Here is a 27,062-nt window from a genome sequence, read left to right as displayed (position 1 = left end):
ATACCGAGACATGAAGAACTCTATTAATATATGCATCATTTTTGAGAAACAAGAAAAATATTCGCATACAATGCATATACGGATGACATAAGATATAATGATTCCAGGAATCATCTTTCTAAAACCAAGATATAGCATCTACGTCATTTCTTTAAATTATGAATCATATCTTCTGTGATAGCTTTAGAATCGTAAACCGCAATTGGATATTTCAAGGTATTTTGTTAATCGTGTCATCGTTTACTTCATTATCTGCCGCGTATTACATAAGTCTAAAAAGCCTTAAATAAATAAACAAAAGAATGACTGGTCGTTTCATACATGTGGGCTGAAAGTCCCCGACAAAAATCACGATTACGCTATTTCTCGAAATTACAAGTGTTTGAGTAACCTCGCGTCTTTGACTGGTGAACGGCTAACTCATATCGTCCATTAAAAAGATGTTTAAACTACACCATTAATATGCACTTTGTATTCTAGAGTCTGCCTTTTTCCGCCCACCTTTGATTATTTATCGGCTATTGGTGTATAAATTTGAAGCGACGTTCATATCAAGGCAATAGTGCGTTTCAATCATATGTGTTTTATGCACGCATTATGTTCGTTCCTTGAACCTGAAGATACATTCAGCATGATAAAATGTAATGCAAAATCTATTCACATAATATTATATTTAATATATCTCCTTCTAAATATTTTTAAATTTGCGTAAATAATTATAAATGTAATTACAATAGATAAATATTGTTAAACCTATTAATAAAGAAATTACGAAATATCTCTTTTATTCCATCAATAAGAAATGGCATTTAATAGTAAATTGAAAATTAAAATTTTGTAATCTTTACTTATAAAGAATATATATATATATATATATATATATATATATATATATATATATATATATTTGTTCAACAGAATAAAATTATCAATACAAAAAAATAAAATTAGAATAAATTTCATTTTCTTTTAAATGTAAATTTTAAATATAATGATTGGCATATTTGTAATTTTATTTGCAACACACAATACAAAGAATTTCATATTTTTAAATATTTAAATTTTTATCATTGTGTATTTTATATTTTATATTATTCAGCCTTTCATGGCACAAGGATATCTCTCTCCTCTCTTTTTGATATCTTATTTTTGTGTATAAAGTATAATATATGTGAAAAAGTTCTCTTGTTAAGAATTAAGATTTGCTCACGCGTCGTCGCGTAAATAATTCTCCTTACGACGAGCTGCATGCGTGAGCGTGAATATGTGGTGCATTCTATTTATACGCAATCCGCGTGTCCGCCAGCAATAAAATCGTGGCGCAAATTCGGATGAGGTAAGGTCATCAACGTGGGAGCGTGGGAGTACTTTCACCGCGACATTATTACAGCTAAAAAAGAGAAATATAATACTGAAAGTGCGCTGGCCTCTCTGCAAGAAGGATCCGTTAAAATTCCACGCATTGATAAATCACTTGTTCTTTCTGTGGTATTCGAGATAACGATAAAACACGCGATTCGTGGCCTATGGACATTAATCACGATTGAGCGGCCAGTCCAGTGCAAGTATTATCAATTAATTAAATATTACAATCGTTTGTCGAGACTAATTTTTACATCCTATTATGGGTTTTACATACATCCTCGTTTAATTCCCCTGTGTCTATCTAAATTTTATGATTTATATTTATTATTGTAATATTTACATAAAATTATTATTAGTCATAAAATTATTCGAATGTTGAAGGCAATTAAATCTTTGATGCTAAAGTTATTTTATCAAAAGATATATAACATATGCCTCCAAATAATCTATAAATAAGTTGTCTCCTTAAAATAATTAAGACTAATGTATATAAATGTGACTTTCATGTGACACCATTTAATGATCCTTGAGCCATTATTAATATAATACGCGATAGCTAATTAACAATAATAAAATTTTATAAATGACAGAAAAATATTATATGACCTATGCAAAAGTACATGTAATAGTCATAGTAATTAATAGTTAGACACATAAATTTCTTATAGTGATTATAACAAATGTATATAAATAATAATATTAATTCTAATTAACATCTGATATTCATATTTCATTATATTATTATATGTATATTAATGTGTCTATTATTACTTCATATATAATTTAATCTTCAAACATTTGGGTGACTATAGATACATATCATTTAAACTTATAAAAAAATTCACACGAAATATATTTTTCGTTTATTTAAATGCGAAAAGAGTCTATGAGTATCGCTTCGAATTGACGAAAGGAATAAGAAGGTTCATCGATCAGAAAATACGCACGTGCAGCTTTTATGCTAATACCTATAAACTCTGGCACAATCGTCGCTGTTATTATCGAGGCTACTACGACTGATCGTAAATCTCACGCGCGACGGCTGGACATTTCAAAAATGGCTCCTTCCGAGATTCGCACACTCGCTCGTAACCGAGAGGAGAAGCGTGCGCATGTTGAGATGCACACACGCACGCCGCTCGTATACAGTACACCATTGTTGGTCGTGTTGTGTTGTCGGTATTCTCGAGGAGAGCCGTCTCGCCATATGTGGCAAGGCCGCTTGTCCGTGTGGTGTACTGGACCTCATAACAGGCCCCTCTCTCACCGTCGTCACGTGGAAAAAAAAACGGGAAAATACGGCAAATTTTCACATCTTACGCTTCGATTACTTTGTATGCAAATACTTAAAGAGAGAGTCCTGTTTTTTTAACGAGAAATTTTTTTTATACATAATTACTTCTAAAAAATATAAATGTAAATTACAATAGTTAATTAACGGAAAACAAAATTCACAAAAAATATATAATTCAATGATGATACTTTATGAAAATCAGAGTAATATCCATTTTTCTGTCATATCGTAGAATCTTGTATAAACGAAGAAGAAGATAATACAAAGGAAAATTGGCATGAACGACGTGATGCAACGCTTCTTGTTAAGGTCTTTTATTAATCTTTTTATATAGTTTTTGGTCAATTTACAACTGTTCGTAGATAAAATGATAACGTAACATAGGCAACGTTGCGTATAATAATCATAGCAATTAATCTTTATTAATCTTGTGATGATAATAATAATCTCGTAATAATATAATAGAGAATAATCATCATTATCATCATAGCAATAGCTGTAATAATAATATTAATATTGATAAATCGTCGATATATTGCTTAATCATTAACGCACGGCCGTGATATCGTTGGGGTTACAAAAAGCTTAGGCCTAAGAATTAGTCGCCCGGCGCCTAAATTAACGCGCAATGTAACGGGAGAACTAATATTTCTCTTATCTTTCGCTACCAGATCGTTCTGGTAAACGTTGTTATACCTGTTAAGAAAAGCGGAACCGAGCGCAATATTTTTGAACAGAAAAACACAGAGTTTTAACAATCGTGCTAGATCATCGAATTGATACACGAATACTCGAGACTTTACTGCATCATACAATTTTTCAATATATGAATATAAATATTTATATATTGCTCATTCATGAATGTGCACTTATTCTTAGGATTGGAAAATATGTAAGTGATGAGATTATCGATTAAAATAATGGATATTTTACAAAAAAAAAAAAAAGATAAAAAAAAATAATGTTATGTGGGTTTTGAATCCTGCATATTCTGGAGAAATATGCTGTGGTTATGTGCATCATGCGATCATGCGATATGTAAATTTCTGGAGCGATCTATCTCTGATTTTCGCTGAAAATGGTGTTTGGTGATTTAGTCTCTCGACATACTTAGCCCTTCAATAAAAAGTAAGTGTCGGGTAAAGACAAAAAACTTTGTCACGTAATATCGATTATTCGCAATTTTTTTCATTCAAGTAACGATTTTAAATTCACGTGATAATTTTCGAGAAATTTTTCACACATTATCCTAGTATTTTTCATACTACGATGACAATCCAAAGATAAAAATACGCGTTTTATCGCGTGAATGAGACGCAACAAATAACTCGCGTTAATTGCGACGATTATCGAAGGGTTAAGTTAACTTAGCTTAACTTAAATAGAACATGCTTTACATGATAAAAACGAAGATATGCTTCTATAACAACGTACTCGTTATATTTACAGAAGATAAAACGCTATATTTGCGCAGCACCGAACTTCAGTAGCAAATCCGTCGTGTTTTCTCGGCCATCTGTTTTGTGTGCATTTATTTATTTAAATGTCATCGCGAACTATTTCGAAGTAAAATAAATGGTACAACACCATGGCCGTCTAGACTAGAGATCAATTTAATTGCAATAGCAGAGAAGATTTTTCACCGAAACTGCTCGCGAATATATTTACAGGCAATGTTATATACTTGTGTATCTATGTATGTGTACATATGTGTGTGTGTGTGTGTGTGTGTGTTGCGTATGTGTGTAGAAAACACGACGATATTATGTATACGCGTAAGACGTAGGAAATTGTTCGAATAAGGCAAGGTGGCTCGAGTTTATCGCGACTAATTCTCCGCACTTTATATCAGGAGATTCGCCATGATTTTCGCGTACTGTTTCCTACATGATTGACGTATATAACACGCGTACAACGTTAGCGAATTAAAGAAGACTTTCCTGAAAGCTCCGGCGACGAAGAAACGCGAACGGAGAAGGAGGATCGGCAACATAGTGTCGTCCGAATATTCGTAAAACGCTTCTACTCGCGGTTGTCGTACATTGACCGTTTACTATCTAACACCACGGTACTAAAAAATATCCCTCTTTCATATGCTAATCGCGTCGACAAAATAAATCCTTTTCTCTCTGTCTTAATCCGTTACTAAGACACTTGGTACAAAATTTGGCGCTACGCTCGCGTTTGGTATAAAAAACAGTTAAACACTGGAATGGCATTTGTTCGACGTCACATGTCATTATCTACACAATGCAGTCTGTTTCAGGTTGGGGGAAACTGAGGGGAAAGGGGTCGTTTGATTTTATATCCGATGGATCCGAATGTGTGAGATCTTCCCGCTTTTATTCGATCCTCGATTTTTCATCAATTCTTTCTCCCGTATCTTTCTCGTTTCTTTTTCATTTCTTTCCTCTCCTTCGTGGCGAGGCCGTAACGTATAAATAAATTATCTTTGATAAATATAACCGATAAACTATATAATTAAATAAAAATGATTAGGCGTTACCGATCGGCAACGGTGAAACGCGTGCAATTGCAGCGGTCTCTCGACAATTTTCCACGATATGTGATTTTGAAAATCGACATCACTAATCGTATTAACTCTTTAAATACCACGTTCGTTAAATTATTTAATTAGTATTTATATTGTATGTCAAAAAATTTAAAAATTTAAAGAAATTTTATATACAATTTTATATATATAAAGAAAAATTAATTTTTATAAAAAAAATATCACAATACATGCACGAGATAAAAATAAAAATAATTTTTTTTTACGTTTTTAAAAAAGTTTGCATGGTAATTCAAAGATAATTATTGCGAACTCAGCAATTGATAAACATATGATGCAACTAAATGATTGGAAGTGCGAATCGATTGGGAAGCCATTAATACGAGACTCACTGCATGTAATTGCACACTTTTGATTCCGTATTAATCAATTGAAAACTTGTCCGAAACGAGTTTCCCTTTTTTTTTCTCTCTCTCTTTTTCTTTGTTGTCTATCGTAAACGTCATCTCGTTCTTCAGCACCATCTAAGCACCACCCCGATACGTGACTACTAAGAGCTACTAACTGATTGACCCCGTACCGTTAAGGCCCGTTAAGTTACTCTCTAGTCGGACGTCTTCGATCTACAACGTCGTTGAAGGCGTAGGCGAAGAATAGAAATAGAAAGCAATAGTCCAAGCGTCAAACTGTTTGTCATGATGAAACGCATACAACAGTAAAACAAACATTTAATGTAGAATTCGAATTTTTTGAAGGTTAGATCCTAGAATTTCAAATAAAAAATTCAGATTTTACAATTAAATTGTTTGCTTTTGATAAGTATAATTTCTCTAAACTTTTAAAGTTTTAAATATTACAACTTTATAAATGTGTGTTTTCCAGCATCAAAATTTGTCTTTATTTAATAGACGTTGATTTTAAATCCTGGGGTAAACTTTAAAAATATCAAGTAGTTGTATACTTCAAATTTATAAAAATAATTAATTTATAATTTTGTAAATTTCTGAAATATTTAGAAAAGAGCATCTTATAAAAAGCATCTTTCAATATTAAAAAGAAGAAATTTAAAACATAGTAATTTATTAAATAAATTATATTTTAACAATTCCTTCTTAATTTTATGGAAAATGCTTTTTTACGATACTTTTCGAAAGTAAAAAAAATTTTATTTCAAAAAGTGATGCTTTTAGTATGGAATAATTTAATCTTTATTATTATGGACTCTTTTTTCTTTTCTTTCGCCTTTAAAAACCTATAAACTTTTTAAACTACAGATCTCTTTTTTAAATCTCCCTTTAAATACTATCATTTTGAGTCAATTATAAAACATATTTTTAACTATAAAACATATATACACTCCTCCATTTTTTATCGTGATTAAGACGTCCGACTTATCAATTAAATCGAATCAAGAAATAAGCACAGTAAGAGGCACGATTATTCGCGTGCGCAGTAGTTGCTCTCGCTAACGTCAGCACTGACCCGTTCAGCCTAATTTAGCCTAACACAGGAAGGCTACCTGATTTACCTTGATCCTCAAGACTCGATCGAAAAAGAAAAACCACCCTCAAACGGTATCTGACGCCACAGACATCGGTCTTTTATAGGACACGGTACGAGGCACCGGTATCCTCGAGCAACCTTCCTGAGGTTTCGGATCTTTTCGAGGAGTAACTGATACCTGAACATCCTGGGGCACAGTCATCGTCCCGTTACTGTCCACCCACATTTTGGCGAACTCCATATTCGCGGCACCGTCGGTCGAGCTAGCCTGATAGTCTCTCAGAAGGCCCTGTAGTTTCTGCACCATTTGGCGCTCGTCCTTCAAATCACCCAGTTTCTGTAGAATCTGATCAAGCAGTGGATTCGTCACCTTGGTAGGCGATGACTGGAGGGAAGCGGTTCCCGTAGCTGTTCTGATTCGCCTGCCGTTCCTATCGTACTGGATCCCACTATTCAGATTCGGCCGCGACTGCAGACTTTGCCTACCTGGACTCTTCCTCGAGAAACTCGGCGTCGTGGCACACGTGGTCGGCGTCGATCTTGGATCCAGGAAGGTATCTGTCTGAATACTGGCTCGCCGCCTAGTCTGACGACCGTTCCACGTGGCACTACCGCCGACGGACGTTTTCGTGGAATTGTGTATCGGTACTGGTGACAGCGCTTTGCTAAGACTCCCGGTCGGCGTTGACTTGCGTACCGTCCCGTAGCTTCCGTTGCCCCTGCGTATCGAACCACCTCGGTTTAACGGGCTACCCTCCGGGCTAGAATTGCTGTCTTTGGGCGTCTTACTACCGGACGACGCCTTGGATAGATTGCTATTCTCTCGCACGACAGAACCGGCACGTGGCGTCCTGTCGCCGGTCGACGAGGACGCCACGCTCCTGGACGGGGATGAAACTCGTAAAGGACTCGCCAGTCTATCTTTTCGATTTACCTTACGCAGTCCGGTCTCAATACTGTCAGTCTCCACGCCAGATCTTTCCTCGAGCTCCGTTTTTGGCGGTTGCTCTGAAACAAAAAACGGAAAGAACGCGCGTTCTGAGACACTGGATTTGACATTTGTAACTATTTGTTTCGACATTGCTTGCTATATGTCATATGAGACCAGCATAAGAATAACTTTGAAATATTCATGAAAGATATAGCAGAGACAAATGCTTAGTAACTTCTTTTTCAGAGTTTGTAAAGATGAGAGAGAAAGAGAAATACATAAAAATTATATATAGGTATTATAAATATAATTGTAATTAACAATTTTAACAATAAAGAATACTGTTATAAGAGCAGAAGTAATAAAATACAGAAACAGTCTATCACACAGTCAATTTTTTTATATTTTTTCTTAAAACAAACATTTGCATTTTTTATCATTCTTACGCAAATGTAAATCTTTATAACATATCTTTTTAATTTATATATGTATATATATTATACTATTTAATCGTTATATATAACATTAACATTATTACCGTAAATTTATTGTAATTTTGAACTTAACATGTACATGTCTATTTCAATTAATACACTTAGCGAAGTTTATTAATTAACCACGACTAGATTTTTAGAAAACATCATATAATGCCATATTCCAAGCATTAAAAATCATTGAATTATATAAGCAAATTGTTATACAATTATGTAATTATCATTCTTATATCTCGGTTTCCCGTTGTGTGACGATCCATTAACATTGTCATTATAGTAACAGTTTCGACGACGAATGCATGCGTGCAGCAATCAATATTATGGGGCTCAAGTTTTTGTTTTTTTTCATCATCACGAGGTGTCAACTTTCGCGAATATATGTGATTTAGAATCCAAAAAATATTTCGACAGTCACCGAATTGGTCGGTCGCGTTTAGCATAATTAGCGTAGGCGAAGTGAAGGAACGGGCCGTGACACAATTGAAACCGAATAGTGGGTCCTGTTGTGTGATTTACATCGGCAAAACGACAATTCTGTAAAAGGTCGAAGGCAACTATCTAATCCAAAGACAAATGGATTCCTTCATCGGAAACTTCCGCACGAGTTGTAATCATAAATCTTCTGCTGCTTTATATAACACACAAGAGCTTGAATTTTTCTACATAATTTTTACGTAACCAATTATGTAAACCTCTTTGTCATATATATATATATATCGTACAAATATTCATTTCACGTTATTTATATTCTATTACATAGTAATTATTGATCATATATTTTATATTCATTATACAATTATTAATATTATTATTGATCTGATCGAGAGATATATTATCCGGATGATTACATAAAAAAATTGCTAATTATTAATTTCCATAAAAAGATGGTAATATATTTAAAAAAGAAATATCTCCCGCGCGATAAACTGAACAAAAATTTCTCAATAAAATTGATACAATTTAATATTATATAAGAAGTGCATATATTCAACAACATTATTAAAAATTATACATTTATATGTGATAATTTTACGTTTTTATCCAGTTTTTGATAAATTTAACATATATGTGCATATATATTTTTCTTTTCTTTTTGCCTTAAAATTTATATCTTGATGTTATGAGCTATGTAATTAAAGTATCGATTTTCGTGTTTTTTCCAATCAGCTGCTCCTTCACCAAAACGTCGCATGTCGTTTCATATTTCGTTTTTGTGTATTGCGTACACACCCACGTATAAACCACAGAGAAAGCCCAGTCTTCGCAAAGAAGAGAAATTAGATTTTTAAATTCATGCATCGATGTCACGTGTATACACGCGGGAATGATAGAATAGCGTTGTCTCCATCGGGACAAATGTAAATGAGAAAATGTTCATCAAATTCGAATTTAAATGAAGAAGGACTCCTCGAAATACGGCTCACTGATCACATTGAATTTAACCCTCATCAGTTTAAAAGAGTCCATCAGGTTCTCAATAACATATTGCGTTTTTTAATCTCGTCCGCGAACGCAAAAAACATCGCATAAATATTATGGCGTTTGATTATAGATTTATCGAGTTATAGCAGATATGCATACATTTACGCTCGAACGCAATTCGTAATTAAAATCTGGGAATCGAAAATCTATTTCGAGATCTCGTCCTAATAACGTGCTACTGGTCAAACCGGATTCAGCCTTCATCGATCTAACGAGAACCTTGGAACTTGTTATTAAAATTACGCAAATGAATTACGAATTAAATTTGTTGCAAAGAAACCTACGTTGACGTACTTGCTAATATTAGATTCGATATCATGATTTCGTATTCGTTCAATATTGTATATGACATTTATGGCATAAAAAAATAAGTATATATAATTTACTAGGTTTATAACGAGAAAATTATAGATTTCCTTCACACCTAGCTTCTGAGCTTTTCATATATATCATTGGATTTATAATTCTATTTTTGTAAAACATATTTAATCCGTTGTAAGTGAATTTATTTTTGTTTTAAAAAGAACACTAACAAGATATACATATGAATCGATGAAGGAAAATTTCTATTTATAATATCTAAGAGAATAACTGTAGCATAAAAATAAGCATAATAATATAATATAATATATAGCATTATAATAATATAATTCCACTTACACAAAACAAAACGTAACAAGGCAAATTAGCCGCTTCGGCTAATTTATCTTATTATAAGAACTACTGCAAAGGAACTACTGCGTTACGTTGAGCATTGCCAAATAATGACGACACGCTCAGGAGCGCTGGAACGAATCCGGTGAAATCGCGAAATTCATTTCGTTGCTTCAAAAAATTGCACGTCGTTGCCAGGCTCAATTCTTTCGGACGGTACTTCATTTACGACGTGACGAATGAACATACTTCAACAAAGTTAAAGTAGTTTAAGCCTTTGCGAGATAATTTCTTTATATAATTTTCAGTCTTTCTCTTTAATCTCCTTCTCAGATCTGATTTAATTTGCGATATTTAGAACACTTTACTACATATCTACAGAACGTGAGAATTATTAAAATAATTAAGAAATGACAAATTTAATTAATTATTTACATAATTCTTTAATCAATAATCGATTCTTGATTCTCTAAGGATCTAAAAAGATTTCGTTGATGTGGTTTTAATGTAAACTCTTTCACGTTTTATTTCAACTGGCCAGCAATCTTAATCATCGCGCAATTTTATTTTTACTCTCGACGCCAACAAGAAGTTTTCTCGCCTGACTGAACACAAACCTCTCCCTCGAAATCGAAGCAAGACGCGCAGCATCATATAAATGTGCCGACACGAATCGGAAAGCAGATCGCATACATCGTGTTAAAACAAGTCAAATACTTCGATGCGCATCTTTGAAACATATACGCGCTCTAGCGCCATTGAATAAATTAAAGATATCAATGTAAATGAGTGAGTCATTGGGGATCGCCTTCGGCGACTTTGCGTAAATCTCGATAGGATATTTGTTGTCTAGAACGCCCCCAGATCGTCCTTTCATTTCTCGCGAAATGTAACATGAAAGTTCATCTCGACCGTGAACCAAGAATGAAAGACAGAACAAGATGCATGTAATAGCATGAATCGATTTTAACAAGAGAAAATAAATTATTATACTCTGTAAAGAGTAATTATAGATAGAAATATACATATACTGGATATAACAGAATATAAGTATATAAGTAAAAATATGAGAAAAAATAAATATAAAATGTACAAATTAAAGCAAATGTCATAAATGTTTCGATATAAAAATGTAAATTTTGATTCATAAAAATCTAATCACAGATTTCTCAATGATTCTAATAAATAATTTTATTTGCTCAAAAGAAATATTCAATACTGCTAAGTATCTGAATATTGCATTTATCATTTATTTATGATCTTTTTCTCTTATTTAAGCATTTTTTTATATTAATTATATATGTATTTAGATAGAGGATATAATTCAGAAATCTGACAAAATTAGAAATTTTTATTTTCTATAAAATATAATATTTTAAATATTTTATAGAAAATGAAAATTTCTAATTTTTTCAGATTTCTGAATTGTATCCTCTATCTGAATAAATATATAATTAGTATAAAAAATTGCTTAAATAAGAGAAAAAACCCATAAATAAATGATAAAATTATTATGACATTTCATTAAAAACCAATAAATGGTGTGTAAAATAAAATAAATAATGTGATAAAATGTGTATTTTAGATGTAACATATACTTTATATATTCTTGAGAAGATTTAAAAATACATTTTAATTGATTAATTATACGTAACTCCAATTTTAATCACAATGGAAAAACAGACGCAAATTCTGCTATATATCAGCATGTTTTCGCACAAATCCTACAAGCTTTAGCTTAAAGCAAGTTTCTTCTTGAAAAACTTGTTATTTCTGCGTCACTCTAAGTGAAAAGCGTTCAGGTCACCGGGTTATAAGCTAGAACTATTCCAGTCCGTTCAACCCATAGAGAAAAGCATCGGGACGATCGAAGCGAGTCGCGTCGAGCCGCGGTTGGCCGCGGCAAACTTTTTCCACTTGCGGCAATGCGTCACAACCGCGTCAAGTGAGTCGAGTACACGGATGCGTGCTTGCGTGTGTTCAAGGCGAGAGCGTACGACGAGTGTTATCGAGGATCGACCAGCGGCGATTGTTCCGAGGACAGGTTGCTGGAGATCGCCCACGCTTCGAGCGATCTCCCTCGCGTATAATCGACACAGCGGCTAAATGTCAGCCCGACCCGATGCGGAGAACGCGATCTTACAACGCGTACTGCGTGCCTGTATACTTGAATATTTCCTGCCACTTTGAATATTTAATCGCAATATTTAAAGTGATCCAAATGTCCGATCTTAGGCACCCACGCCTTGTACGATTTGTAGAGAGACATGAGAGATTTTGCTAGGGACAGTTTGTCCTCGCGCGTTCTCAATATACGAGACACGATCGACATGAGCTACCATCGAATGTCGAATGCGACGCTTTTGTCATGTTTGATTAACAGGACGGTTTCGATGAATCGACAAAAGCCCGCCCGACCACCATGTCAACGGCGCGTAATTAATGCGAGACGTTCAAATAGTAAACGCGCGTATATGTGTATGCGTGGATTCGTATAAATTCCCAATAATTTGTGCACATTGTATGTAAATCGTATTGGAATTTATACGACAGTTCGATCGAGCTAGAGATGCAAACTAGACTTTCATCGCAGGATCGTAAGATTGCTATTACCAGCTCATTTAAAGCGTGCGTATAAACTAACGGGACTTTAAAATCTCTATGATTCCTGTCATCGTTGAATCATTTCTCGACTTAACAAAGGCATTAAACATTTTTTTTAATCGTGAAAATACACAATGAATATGGATTGCAACATTATATTTAAATCAAGCTGCTGTTCTGATGAAATTTCTATGGATTAAATAAATATAATATCTATAAATGGTTTTAGAAAAAAAAAAAAAAATGGTTTTTTTCGGAAAAGATAAATTAAAGAAACAAAAACATTTCGTATCTTAATAAATAAAAAATTTTCTACAATTGTGATATTTCTCTCATTACAGTCAAATAATCGATGTATACAAAAGTTTATTATCTCGATAATTCTATTTCTTTCTTGCGAAATAACTTTTCCTTTTGTATACGTACCTATTACGTTTTTTTCTCTGAACAAAGAAAATTTATCGTCTCCATCTATCGTCGCGCAAAACATCGCCGCTTCAACGGATGAATTAATTCGTCGTTGTCGATACGCACGAGATCGACAGGCCGAGATAAACGTCACTCGCGCGCGCCAAAGTATTAAATTCCGCTCGCGCGTGATCTCGTTCTCTCTATTTTCACGGACAAAGCTCTCCTTCTCGCAATCCACCGCCGTAATCGAATTTAATCTATCGATTCGCATCGGCACACGGCCGAGAGATTTTCTTTTCCGTCTGCCGTACCTCGACACGCGACATCGTCCCGATCGCACAATGCCCGCGTTTGTGCATCCACATATCTCTCTCCTCCTCTTCGTCATCTCGCATTCTCTTATTAAATACGATGACTCGCTCGCTGGCAAGCGCACTTTAAATGCTGGACACTCGAGAGTCTGATCAGTGTGTCACCACTCGGCGGACAATAAGTCGGTGGAAATAGTCGCGAATTTTTATCAGTTTTTTTTTTTTTTTTTTTCAACCGATTTATTTTATCGTTGGATAATGTCTCAATTTTGGAATTCCATTTAAATTTCACGCGTAATTTGCATACGGAATATATACAGCGTTATTACACACTTACTTTGACAATCGGCAACCGTGGGCGAGCTCTGCGTACTGGCGGAATTCCCGTTGGCGGTGGACGATTGGACGGCACCGAGGCTTCGGTAACCCTCGTCGGACACCTCGCTGCAGTTGTCCGAGTGCTCTCCATCGCCGTGCGGTGACTTCTGGGTGTTCGCTGTGGTGTCCTTGCCGAAAGTCTCGATGGGTGGTTGCTCCTCTTTACTCGGTGTGGGGCTTCGACTGCCGCTCGAGTCCTCGCTGCACTTGTAGTTGTAGATGGACGGCTCGTACTTCGGCGTGTCGTCCTTCTCGACGGCACGACGCGCCACGCCACCCTCCACGATGTATCGTTTCGTAAACTCGCCTGGTACTTTAAGACCGCTCTCCTGAACAAAGCAAACAAATCCGGTTCCGATTACATGACTTCTCCTTTCTTCTACGTATTTTTCTGAGTGACTCATAAAAAAGAATCGTTATTTCGTTATCGAATTAAAAGATCGTCAAAAGTTTCGCGAAATGTTTAAAAACATATTATTATTAGTTCAATAACATCATTAATTCAGGGCTCGTACTCTCTATTTTTTTTTTTATTATAAAGGAAAAGAGGAATTTTTTAATGAAAAAAAAGGAAATTGATTTAATTGATGGAAAAGTCACACATATATATAAATCAAAGAACTTTAAAATAATAAAATTAATGTATTATTTTAAAAATAGTATTTATTATTGAAAATAAACAACATTTTAGTTATACAACTTTGATAAAATCTATATTAGATTTGTTAACGTTTTAACGTTTTACATAACTGTTTATAAAACTGATAAAAATATGTTTCTTTACTTTAATGATCTACAATGCAATAGATACCTAGAAATGCTACATTTTACATATCACAGAATTATACGTACACTGCTCGCTATTCAAATTACATTTATTTAATAAGAAAAGCAGACGAGATAAGAAAAATAAACGAAAAGCAAAAAATTAAAAATTATATATTTATAAAATAACTAATTAAGTAATTTAAAAGATGATAACTAACTCATATTATATTACTCAATACATATGATAAACAAATTTTTTTTTTTATAATTATTTTTTATTACTTATTCTTTAATTATTTTTAGACCTTAAGCCTTTTGTTTACTTCAGTCTCAATAAGTTGAGATTTTCTTTTTTTGTACTTTTTCTCTTAATTTCTCAACTTTGATTCTTTGTTCTTTTTCTTTATTTCTGAAATTTTCTAGACTCGATATCAATTCTTGAAAAACTATTTTGCTGATCATAGATTTAGCTGAATCTTTCAATATTGTTTGCATCAATTCAGATTCTTAAGACAAATATACTGATCATGTTAATTATAAAGGAAATAGAGGAAAAAGGGGAGAACAATAAAAAAAAAGAGGAAAAAGAGGAGATAAGGGAAAGAGTACGAGCCATGTTAATTTCGACAAATTAATAAAAATAATTTCACTAAAAATTTGTTATAATGACTATCGCGCTGGAATCGCAAATACCTATCTTATGTTAAGTTTAAACTCTCAAAAGTTATATTAATATTTGTAATATTTTTCCATAATTCAAGTATTATACTAGTATTTAAAAAATATATAGAATAAAAGAGCAAACTCACTCGGCCATTTTCATGAAGTTTTCCGTGATGAGTTGGCGATCTCGCCTCCTCGTTTCTTCTGGACGAATCTATATTCTTTCGTGGCGTCGGGCTTCTCGATCTCAGGTTCGCCCTAGGTGTCGGCGACCTCGATCTCTGTTTCGCCAAATCGCTCTGATGCTGATTCGGACTCGCCAATAGTTTCCTATGTGGCGTGGGACTCCTCGAGCGCTTTTTTAGCTCGTCGTTCGATTGCGGCTGATGCTGTTGATGTTTGCTGCCGGCCGTTGGCCGGTGAGGTGTGGGCGATCGCGAGCGATTGCTAGAAATGCTTCTGGGTGGTGCGTGCAGCTGCGCCGATTGTAGATTCTGCACCGAACCGACGCTCGACGCGGAACTCCGCCGGGTTCTCGGAGGTGATGATCTGAAGGTGGAAACAACGACCGCGGGCTTTATAGCAGAATTGATGTCGGTCGTTATATCGGGTCGTGTTTACCGGGTGTGCACCGGAGAATTTCCAGTTTCCGTATTCGCGACGAAATGTCACGACGTGTATAATACCGTACGTAAGAGTTCGCAAACGTAGATAAGATTAAAGAGATTTATAACGAAAATCGTTGACGTTAATAAAACTTCACGCTTGTTTAATAAAATTAAAGATGTAAAATGTAATATAATTCCTATTTTAAAAGAAAATGAGAGAAAAGTTATTTTTCTCGCGTAAGTCTAATGTATTTATGAACAGTGCTGTGCACAATGTTTGTGTGTTTATGCATCCATATATTTTACTATCCTATACAAAATATCTTGCGATAGAATGTCCATAACAATATCGCTAATGTCATACCGGATTTACGCACCAGCTGGTATTTATATTCAAAATATAGAATAGCGACATAGCGATTAATCATAATGATTAACACTAAATATCAGATAAAAAATATAAATTTGAAATAAAATTCTATTGATCAATTATTCAAAATTAGATTTAAAAATAATTCATGTAAGATGAATAATTAATTAAAAATTAAAATAAAAAATTAGCAAAAATAAATAAAGCTCTGCAAAATTGAAAAGAAATAATAATATACAATAATAACTATACAATATTCTATATATTATAATAGATCCGTTTTTATCGCCATCAAATGTATTTTTTGCATTACATCTGTATAATTAAAATTGCGCTGTAGTAAAAAAAAAAAAGCATGTGCTCACCGTTCATAATGCACCTGCGCATTACCCAGGTCGAAGGATCCGCCGGCCTTTTGAATGAGCTTCGCTGAGACCATCGAGCGATGCGCTAAAAAATTCGAAAAAAGATTGATCGTTAGGATCATTAAGTTGTGACTTGTCTAGAAAGAAGGATTCGGTAAAAACGTGATGCGCGTGATTCTTACAGTTTCTGCATCGGCACGGATCGTGTTTCTCTAAATAATGACTGAGAGTATCCCATCCACCACCAACACGCACCATCACGTGACTACGTAGGACCCGGACATAGATCGTGACCTTGGTGTCGCCGATCCGGTACTTGCCCTCAGCCACGTGAATCATCGGAAATTGCGTCGGACACGTGCACTCCTCCACGATATCGCGAACCTGAAAGCAAAACATAATCAATTTTAAAATTTAATGTAAAACATACTCTTACAATTATTGATTACTGTTTGAATTTTCCCTACATTTATGATATTAAAACGAATAGATTTCCTGTAAGAAGAATTCAGATTAAATGTGAAAAGATTCTATTTCGAATATTTTTTTTTTTCTACTTTTAGAACTCAACATTTATTTAAAGGCAATGAAATGTAGGTAAATTTTCTGGAAATTTCTAAACTAAATTGCAAATCGCTATTTTTCGCGTTGCATTCTCCGCAACTGGAAAAAAAAAATATATATATATATATATATAGAGCTTTCTCGAAGAAGAATATAATATATAACGTGAACAGAAAAGGTATCAATGTATTTTCGGATTCAATATTAACTAAAAATACTGGGAGGAATACATTTATTACTTTTTTTAACATGAAACCTGGACCAGTTTCTGGTCAAGCGGTGCATTGTTTCGCGGAGAGAAACATCACCGAACCGAAAGGCGGGAGAATATAGGATCCGATAATTAGTAAGAATGAAACAGAATTCTCGGAAGCCGTGCCATGGTTTCAAACGCACGCTCATCGTTTCGTTAACAAGGCCGCGGAGAACAGGTAAAACTGTCCGACTTCGTCTTCCGAGTCGCTTCCAGTGGCGATCGCCCGCTGAATCACATTGGACAAAAAAACACCACAGATGCATGCTCGTATAAGATCAATTACCAACTCGGAAAACTTTGTTTTTCCTCACGAGAAAGTCGCTTCTGTTACCGGCAATGAAGAAAAAGTTTGCATTTATTTTGCATTTTGCTCCGATTCAACGAAATCGTATCCATGTAACACGAGTTGCAACCTCTCATCAATTTTTTTTTTTCATTCAATTAAATAGATACATCTTTCAATAATTTCTCGTAGAACTGACGTTGAAAATGGAATAATAAAATAATTTTTAGATTGTCCATTGATTCCTAGCTTTTTAAACTTATTGTTAATTAATTCACAAATATTTGATTTTTATCCTAGCGACTTACATTTCATTTTATTTCTTTATTAGTACGTTTAAAATTGAAGATTCGAAAGTCTCTGAGATTATAAATTCCAGAAAGGGTTATTCATTTAATAACGCGGCGAAAGGGACCATTTTCACAAGCGTCTTCGCAAGCGCTCGAATTAGAAAGCAGAGATAATTGCGCGCGAGTTGTTCGTATTAAAGTCGATTCTCTTCAGCATTGAAGGAGCGGCCCTTATTATGAAACAAGTTCGTTTCACCTCTCTGAAAGAGAGACGCGTGCGACTTCTTTTTCCCTATCTCGAGCGAAAACTTTCGAAACGTCGGCGAAATCAACTTCGGAAGGAAGAGATAGGCAAGCGTGTCGAGAACCTTTTGCGCGTCTTTGTCGCCGAATAATAAAATAAAATTGTCCATGTAAAAGATTACGCAACGATTCATGCTCGTAGTTTCAGGTCGATTCATCTCGACATTTCAAGAACGTTACACAATCTCACTTAATTTCCGAATAATTGCAGGTCACGCGTGTGCATGAAAAATGAAGAATCTACTTGGTAAATGATTTTTAATTCAGCAGATTACTGATGCCAGATATCGACTCGAAAAAAAATTAAGTAAACATATATCATGAAAAAAGGTGTATATATTATACCATTTATTGAACTCATTTACTTTTATTTTTAATTTCTTTTTTAGATGAGAGAACCGAAAAAAATATTCAACATAATCTTACTTTTTTTTTAAATTCGATAAAAAGTCGAGAAGTATTATCGACTGTAGACTGTAATTTAAAAATTATATGTCAACGTACGTGTTATTCCTACACGTGCTGCGATACTGGCTGCAACGCAAAAAGTTACAGAACCACCTGGTAGCATACACACGAGCCCTTCTACCACTGACCGATTCAATTCCTCGACACCGTCGAAGTGACGTCGCCGTCGGCGGTTGACGATTTATCGGCCCGCCGTGTAGGTAGGTACACGCCCGCGGTTCATGTGGACCGATCGCGCGAGACTTCCTTTCTCTCTCCCCGCGCGCGCATTATCGATCGGATCGACCGATAAACAGCCGGTGGATCGATCGATCCGCCGGCGTAATGTCGCAGAACGAGTGCCCGGTGAACGAGTGCACGGCGGCTTTCGCTTCATATTGATCGCCGGGCCAGCCCGGCGGTATCGCGGTCGCGGATCTCGCGGCGATATAACACGCGAACACGCGTGTCCTTCACACGAGGCGGCCACCCACCGTAGCCCGCGACGTCACTAACGTAATCATTTATCAATGAGCGCGCCGATAGCGTAGAGCCCGCCGGAAGTGGTCATTAACCGGGGGTATCGATGATCGAACTGCCGATCGCCAAGAGATCAGCAGTTTATCGCGTTTTTACATGCTCGCGCACGTGCTTATCGAGTCATCGAGAGCGCGATTTACGATGCCGAGAGTATTCCGTTCTGTTTCTTTAGCCGCCAGCGGTGGCACGGGGGGAGGTGTTCTATTTCATTGTTACTTTTCATTTTTATGTATCTCGATGACTGAAGGAACTGTCTGTTTAGCAATTAATTATATTTATCGCGAGAGAATCGTGAAGCGTTCGTGAAAGACTTCGTGCTACTTCCTGGATCTTTTAAGCAGAAATTAGCTATGCTTCCTTGGAAGCTGAGAGATATTTTTTTTTCTTTTCTCTTGAACTGACTTACACGTTTAATTTTAACTTTTTCTATTCCAATGTCAAGAAATTATTATTAAATATTAATATTAATTATATGTAGTTAATCATTATAAATATTAATATATATTATATATAATCATATTAATCATTAAATTATTTCTTATAATTTGTTTTGAGAGAAAGATAAACTTGATTAAGCCTTGCAATTAATTTATTAATATTTAATAATTTTATTATTACTAGATCTCCCATTTACTATAATATTTAGTTTCGTTAATCTACGTGCCATCTATTTACTAGTTTTTTATCAACGTTCTTCATCATCGTCTTTATCAATAACTTCGTGAGTCGGCTTCGTTTTAAATTGCTTCTCGAGTTCGAAGATCGAAATTTACTCTATGACGGGCGTTAAACCGACCGTGTTATCGATCACTCTCTCTTATCGCCGAGTCGGATCATCTTAAATATACAGAGTGTTTATGAGAAATATCCAATCTAAATCTGAGAACGTGTTCCATTGGCTCCTAAGATCGACCCAGATCCGAGAATGCATCATGTACCATGTCCATATTTACAGTCAATTACGACTGTTTGAAATTTAACGCTTATATGCCAAACAAATTGTTCAGACAGTTGAGAAACAAGCGGTAAAGCTATGTCCGTTCGATTTATACGCGCTTTGATGCCTTCCAGGAATTCTAATGAGAAAGTCGATTTATATTTAAAGAAAAATATATTTATAACGAGGATACTGACAAACCGTCTCTACGTCATAAAATATTAATTTAGACATACAATTTTAACTGGCAAAGATGACATTGTCAAATTTACTGTTGCTTGTTATTTTATCAATCAATCAATAAAGTTTTTAAAGATTTCTTAGCTAGAGCTTAAAGGCATTTCCTATACCGTTCGCATGTATGCATATAATAAGTGGTATGCTTTTGACACTTGGTGAAAATTATTTATCGATACCGTGCCGTGTCATGCGTTCGCAATGTATAACACAACACCAGCCATGCTATGTGAAATTCTTAGTCACGGACCGCTGAGAAGCGCGGACACGTGGCCAGAATACCGCGTTTTCCTCCGCAATTGCCGGTGACATTTTTTTTTTCAGCGGACGATTTATATGAACTGCTCGATAAATTAACAAGCATATACGGCGTGGTTATGCTCGTAATTGTCACGAGCGAAATTTTCTCCATGATATAAGACGACGCAAATTTTTTGCTCGTTGTATCTCGAGGTGTTAAATAATCCATCGTACAGAACATTATGTCGCACCAAACGCGGCAAGAATGTTCGCGGCAAAGATATAATATCCCGTAGTTGTGTGATATTGCACGTGATGCATAGCCGCAAGTTTACGGAGAAACTATATATCGTAGATATATCGCACGTGTATTATATATACATGTATATATAATATAAATAGATTTAGAAATGAAGAAGAATATATAGGTACGCCGTTAGAACATGCCTTGTTATAAAATATTCTGTGTGCGTTGGCTAAAAATAATCTTATACACATTTTATTATAAATTAATGATAATATATTACATAGAAAAATATATCCAATTTAGATTGTCAAATATGTCAGATGAATATGTTCTCAAAAATACGAAGAACTACATTAAGTCATCATATTATAGCAACGAGTTTATTACGTCTTCTGTCCCCTAATTATCATAAAATATCGATCGATCTCGTCCCTGTCCTCGATTTGTTATGCATTAAAAGCCCGCACGCGTTTCTGATGCCACAAATCTGATTTAAATTGCGATTGACAAATTGATACGTTACGTAAGATAAAAATAAAAATCTTTGCTCGAACGAGATCTTCGTGGAAAAGCAACGATGGCTTGGTAAATCATCGTAAACAAGCGTTTCATTGCGGATTCCGAAGGCATTCCGACTGACGTCGATCGTGAGCTTCTACTTACGTCACGTTGTCTCTCCTTTCAAATATTTAATCAGGTCGCGCAGTCGATTAACGAATCCAGTCGCATCGCAACGGCCGTACCGTTCGATAATTAATACATTCTACCGTAGGAGGATATCAACAATCGTACTGTGCTCCTCATGAGTCATACATTTCTCACAAAACCCGTTACACAAATGTCACATAATTTTCTAGAAAATTATTAAAATTCTATTTATTTAAAGAAAGATATTTTAACATTTATTTTCTCACTGTATATTAATATATATTATATTAAATATTTAAATTATCATAAGGCTAAAATAATATTATTTTTAATTGAATTCTTTTCTCTTTTTTGAAATCTTGAAGGAAAATTGCTAGTATTTTTTATTCATTTCGTGATATAACATTTTCGTGACGCAAATTTAAGATAATAACATATATATCTGGTGCTAGACAGTTATATCGGGTGCTTTTAATGCAACGTAACACGCAGGGGGTTTAAAGCGACCAAGAAGCACGAAAGAAGATAAATCGAATCGAATTATGCCGAGTGACTTTTGCGTGAAATAGTTGGATAATTCGCGACAACTACCAACCGATATATTAGCGGTAAACATATGGAAAAATTTGTAGTTAGGCACGTTAACGAAGTACAATTTCACTGGCTTACGATGAATGCCTTGACACAACCAATCGGCTCATTGTCAGCCCTAATGGCACATTATAAGGCTCGACGCGCGGATTTATTTACTTCGCCGGTTGCGTTATCGTTCTCGTCAAGAAGAACCCGTTCCAAATGCTATTTTAAGAATTAATTATATGGAGTATTAACTCATCGTCATTCGCGTATCATTAACGCGTCGCATTAATTGCGCCGTAAATCGAAACGAAGAAAGGCATAGCAGCCTTCCAAATGAAGGAGCGAATGGCCGATCAAAATTGTGAAATAGGCTATAAACTACGCCCATATAGAAGATTGCGATACATGAAATCGTTTAAAAATATGATGTAAAATAATTATTTTTTCGGGTTGCAATATATGTGTAGATTCCTTTCGACATTTTACAGCATATTTTATTATCGTAATTCTGCCGATTACTTAATTTTATACTCTTTGAAATAGATAACTCACATTAAGTTACAAAATTACAGTTTTTAAAATTAATAAAAAGAATAGAAATCTTTTATTATGATATGTTACTTTGAAAAAATTCGCATTAAATTATACATTTAATGCGAATGTTAATATAACATGCTTGTTTTACATTAGATACACGCCTTTTGAGAATAAAACGCGATGCTAAGCAACAAAAGATTGCTTCGACTGACACGTTGACGGTATTTAGCTCATCTCAATAAATGGAGAAATTATCATTAGACGTTATTGTGTTTATGAAACTAACGCATCGCAATGCATGGCCGCGTTTGCGTAACATTTCCAAGCCTTCGTTTACTACAGAATAAGTATCAATGACGATAATGTAACCGGTTCGACAACGATTTTCTAATGGCCATTAATGTACGTTGCGGCGACAGGCGAAATTTATAGCGTTTATCAAGCAAATCCAAGCTTGTTGTCCTTTTAGTTGGCAAATGTTATGGCAGCGAGACTAATGGCGTGATATTAACACTCGTAACGAACACCAAGAGTCGAGATTGCGAAGAAATATATCGATTGATTATGCATTTAATTGCGCTACGATCGAGTTATTAGATGCGGAATTATATTAATAATCGTCAATCGCGGAATCAAATCCAGGACATAATCGTCATCTTCACCGACCTCTTTCGTCGTCCTCGACCGTTTTGCGACAGACCAATTGTCTACGAGCTACTGAGTTTGTAGGCTACGCGTTTCCGGTTTGTAAGTGCGCTCAGGCATTAGCGAACTAAACGCGATTTCATTTCTGTCTTGCAAAAGTGACGAAAGACGAAGAATTAATTCTTCAATATACAACACTTTCCACTTCCTTTGTTTTCTTTTCTTTTCTTGTATTTCATACACTTTTAAAATGCTTTTATTTAAAATTTTTCTTTAATTAATATACTGAAAGTACAATATATTCATTTTACAATTTTAGCTATAATTATAACTTTATTAGATTTTAAAGTTTTGTAATAATAATATGAAGATTTGTAACTAAATTCATAAATTGTTACATTTGAGTTCGTTCATTCGATTAGAAATATTCTCAGAAATCGTAAAATATCAAATAACGCGTTGTAAATTGAAAATATCTAGCGACGATTAGAAATCAATAGATTGATTTTATGAATCCACAGCATTTCTCTTACATTTCTCGAATAATCCGCGTGTACAGAACACTATTCACTCACCAATAAATACGTATGATTAGATATATATGGTGTCCCCAAACAATATGTAGCTCTTGTCACATATTAATCAAATTAAGAATCGACTATTAATTCAGAAACTATTAATTCAGAAAACTATTATCTCTCGGTGTTAATTAATCTTTAAATTAAAAATTTGTCAATTTTTTAGTTCGGAAAAAGCGTAATTAAAACAAAATAATATTAATAAATATTATTAGAAAAAAAAAAAGATTTATTTTTATAGCTTGTATCTTAATTCGCGAAAGCAAAAGTGCTTTCATATTTTAGTTGAAATCATTTAAGATTCAAAGTTATCGATTTCTCAACATCGAGAAGCGACGCTTTTTTCAGTTTGTTCTCACAGTTAAAAAGAAAGCGCACATGATCGGGACGCTGTATATCTACATATGCATATCTATATTAGTATATCGCTCGCTCTGGGACAAATTGTGTGGCGCATTGCAGGTGAACGGACAGGATGAATGGTTATGATGCTATAATGCAAGGCCGCCATGGCTTACGTAACGCGACCCAACCTACCGATACGGAATACGGATTATTATCGGTGTATTCGTTCGGAGAGAACTAGGGGAGGGGGCGAGAAAGGGAGAGATGCGAGCGATATCTCCCACGCATATCCAGATTCGTTGCGATCGGTTGCGACAATTTTTTTGGATATCCATAATCCGAAATGACTTCGCGATGTATGCTGCGAGCGATTCTTGTAAAGCAACTTTCTCGCGCAAATCGGATGCAGATAGAGATCTTTGTGCACGCAGCGTGCGCACTAACGAATTGCATGTAGTGCATTTGGATTTAAAGTGTTTGCGATAACATCGCAAAATTTTGTTAATCTCGTTTACGCAAGAATCGTACATAACAAGAAACGTCAGTTTTTATCGCTCTCGTGAATTGATAGAGAATTTCATTAATTAACAAAAGTCATGAATCACAGAAGTATTACTATTACTAAACAAAATATATATATATATATATATATATATATATATATATATACATTATTTATATATTAAAATGCAAAGTTAATATTATTAAAATTAAAATATCATCAAAAAGATATACTGCTATTATTCGTTGAATTGTTACAAATTGGTAGTTAAAACTGACTGTGTGTGTGTGTCTCTCTCTCTCTCTCTCTATGTATGCTGTAGTATAAAACAACCTATATAGATAAACGGATAATTTAATATAAAGTATGTAAGTCTAATCGTCCTATATCATCAATCGATCATTTATAATAATTCGTATTACATATTTATTCATTTGCCCGCAAGTAATATACGAGCTTTTTCATGCACATTTGTTCAATTATTATTGTAACTGCGATTATTCTGTTATATAAGATTTCCATTAGCAAGTCATAAATAAACTGTAGAAACGAGATATCATAATTGTTATTCGCAAATCTAATGAATTAATTTGAATTCCTTACATGTTTACAACAAAAGTAACGACGTTACTTTTATATTTACTAATTATAATATATATCGTAATTTATGTTATCTTAATAAACAGCTGTGTGCGAATCACTCTCGTTTAATTGCTTCTGTACGTTCTATTAAATTTCGCATCTTGTAACTGTTGTACCACTATTCCGCATAGGAGTTACATTCTCTTAGAAGGAAGTAAAATTAATTTTAACATTATTATAACCATGCACGTTATAATGGAGTTCTTGGAAAAGTTAAGGAATTTGATGAGAAGAAAAAATGACAACCCTGTGAAATAGCACTTCTCTTTTCTCTATTGCCTGCAGCAGCTCGATGACTTTCTAATTCCAATGGCAAATCGGCGCGACGTATCAAAGAGACTTACAGGGCGACGAATTAAAAAACTGCGCGACAGGTGCACTTCCTGCGATGAAACGCGCCAACGAAAGAGCCGACAGCGATCGCGGCAAAAATCCTTTCCTTAATTGACGACCATTAAATCTTTTCACGGCGATCGATCAACCGTCCTACCCTAACTTGCGCGACCGTTTCTTGTGACACTGATATGCTCCGCGTATAACGTCGAACGACCTAACAAAACATAAAACCAATTTCGTTGGGCTCATCTTATGTATTCAACAAATGCATTCTGACGATAAGAAATTTATGACAATTTTATTACATTATCAGATATATAATTCCAGTGACATACCTTATTTCTTGTGTCATCCAATATTATCACTTCGATATAACTCAATGAGGAAAGCAAATAGAAATAAAGTCCACGTGTAAAATTAGTAGTAATTTTCCATTGATTACGTAATATTTTTTTAACAAAGAAAAAAATTTTTTTGACAAGTAATTGCAGTTATTCGAGACGATTCTGCGATATATGCGACGAAACGGAATATGCAACATGGATAGATTGTCGAGCAAAAAGCTAGAAAAACATGTCTGACTCGGAAAAGGTTAACACGCGGCGAACACGTTTCCTCTATGCGGAAAATAAATCGCTAATTGCCATAGAGTATCTTCTTTTAGCGCAATTAATTTATAGGCTTGCATAATTGCCGGCTGCCGAGGTGCGATCGTATATTTCTTTAGACAAGCAGAATGATACCTAATTTTATATCAGGTATGCTTTATTGGCATGCGATATTAATAATCTTTCTTTATTACCCTGTATTTTAATGTTAACTAAATGTTAAATATAAAGAATAATTTGTCTTGCTTGTCTTAGAATGATTTAAAGCTACAATCTTGATTAAATAGCTTATATCAGCAATTCTTTCGTAAATTAAAGTTGCAGTTGTAAACCGCAAGATACTTTAAACAAGGTAGTTAAATTAAATATAATATAAATTCGATATGCCTGTACCTAATTCTTAATATGCACGTATTTATTTATAATTAGTAAAACATTAAGATTAATTCAAGTATTTTGCACGAATGGTAATTAGGAGGATTTACGTCAAAAAATTACAAAAATACAAAACGCAAAATAAATAACAAATATCTGTAAATTATTACAAAAATACATAAAATATTTTAAAATTTTTATGACATGTGC

At 34.5% G+C, this 27,062-nt stretch overlaps 1 protein-coding gene across 1 annotated transcript in view; it reads right to left on the bottom strand.

Annotated features, from left to right (window-relative positions):
* Positions 1 to 2,957: 2,957 nt before the first annotated feature.
* Positions 2,958 to 27,062, bottom strand: part of LOC140666602 (GAS2-like protein pickled eggs) — a 61,833-nt gene continuing 37,728 nt past the window's right edge. Inside the window, exons 4-8 of the mRNA XM_072893952.1 lie at positions 16,896 to 17,097; positions 16,714 to 16,798; positions 15,517 to 15,919; positions 13,899 to 14,268; positions 2,958 to 7,682 (exon numbers count right to left, since the gene is read on the bottom strand). Coding sequence (XP_072750053.1) covers positions 6,739 to 7,682; positions 13,899 to 14,268; positions 15,517 to 15,919; positions 16,714 to 16,798; positions 16,896 to 17,097 — 2,004 coding nt within the window. The 3' untranslated portion in view covers positions 2,958 to 6,738. The remainder of the gene's footprint in view (positions 7,683 to 13,898; positions 14,269 to 15,516; positions 15,920 to 16,713; positions 16,799 to 16,895; positions 17,098 to 27,062) is intronic.

This window comes from Anoplolepis gracilipes, chromosome 6 (assembly GCF_047496725.1).
Source record: "Anoplolepis gracilipes chromosome 6, ASM4749672v1, whole genome shotgun sequence".
Classification (NCBI taxonomy): domain Eukaryota; kingdom Metazoa; phylum Arthropoda; class Insecta; order Hymenoptera; family Formicidae; genus Anoplolepis; species Anoplolepis gracilipes.
This window is presented reverse-complemented; position numbering and strand designations above follow the sequence as displayed.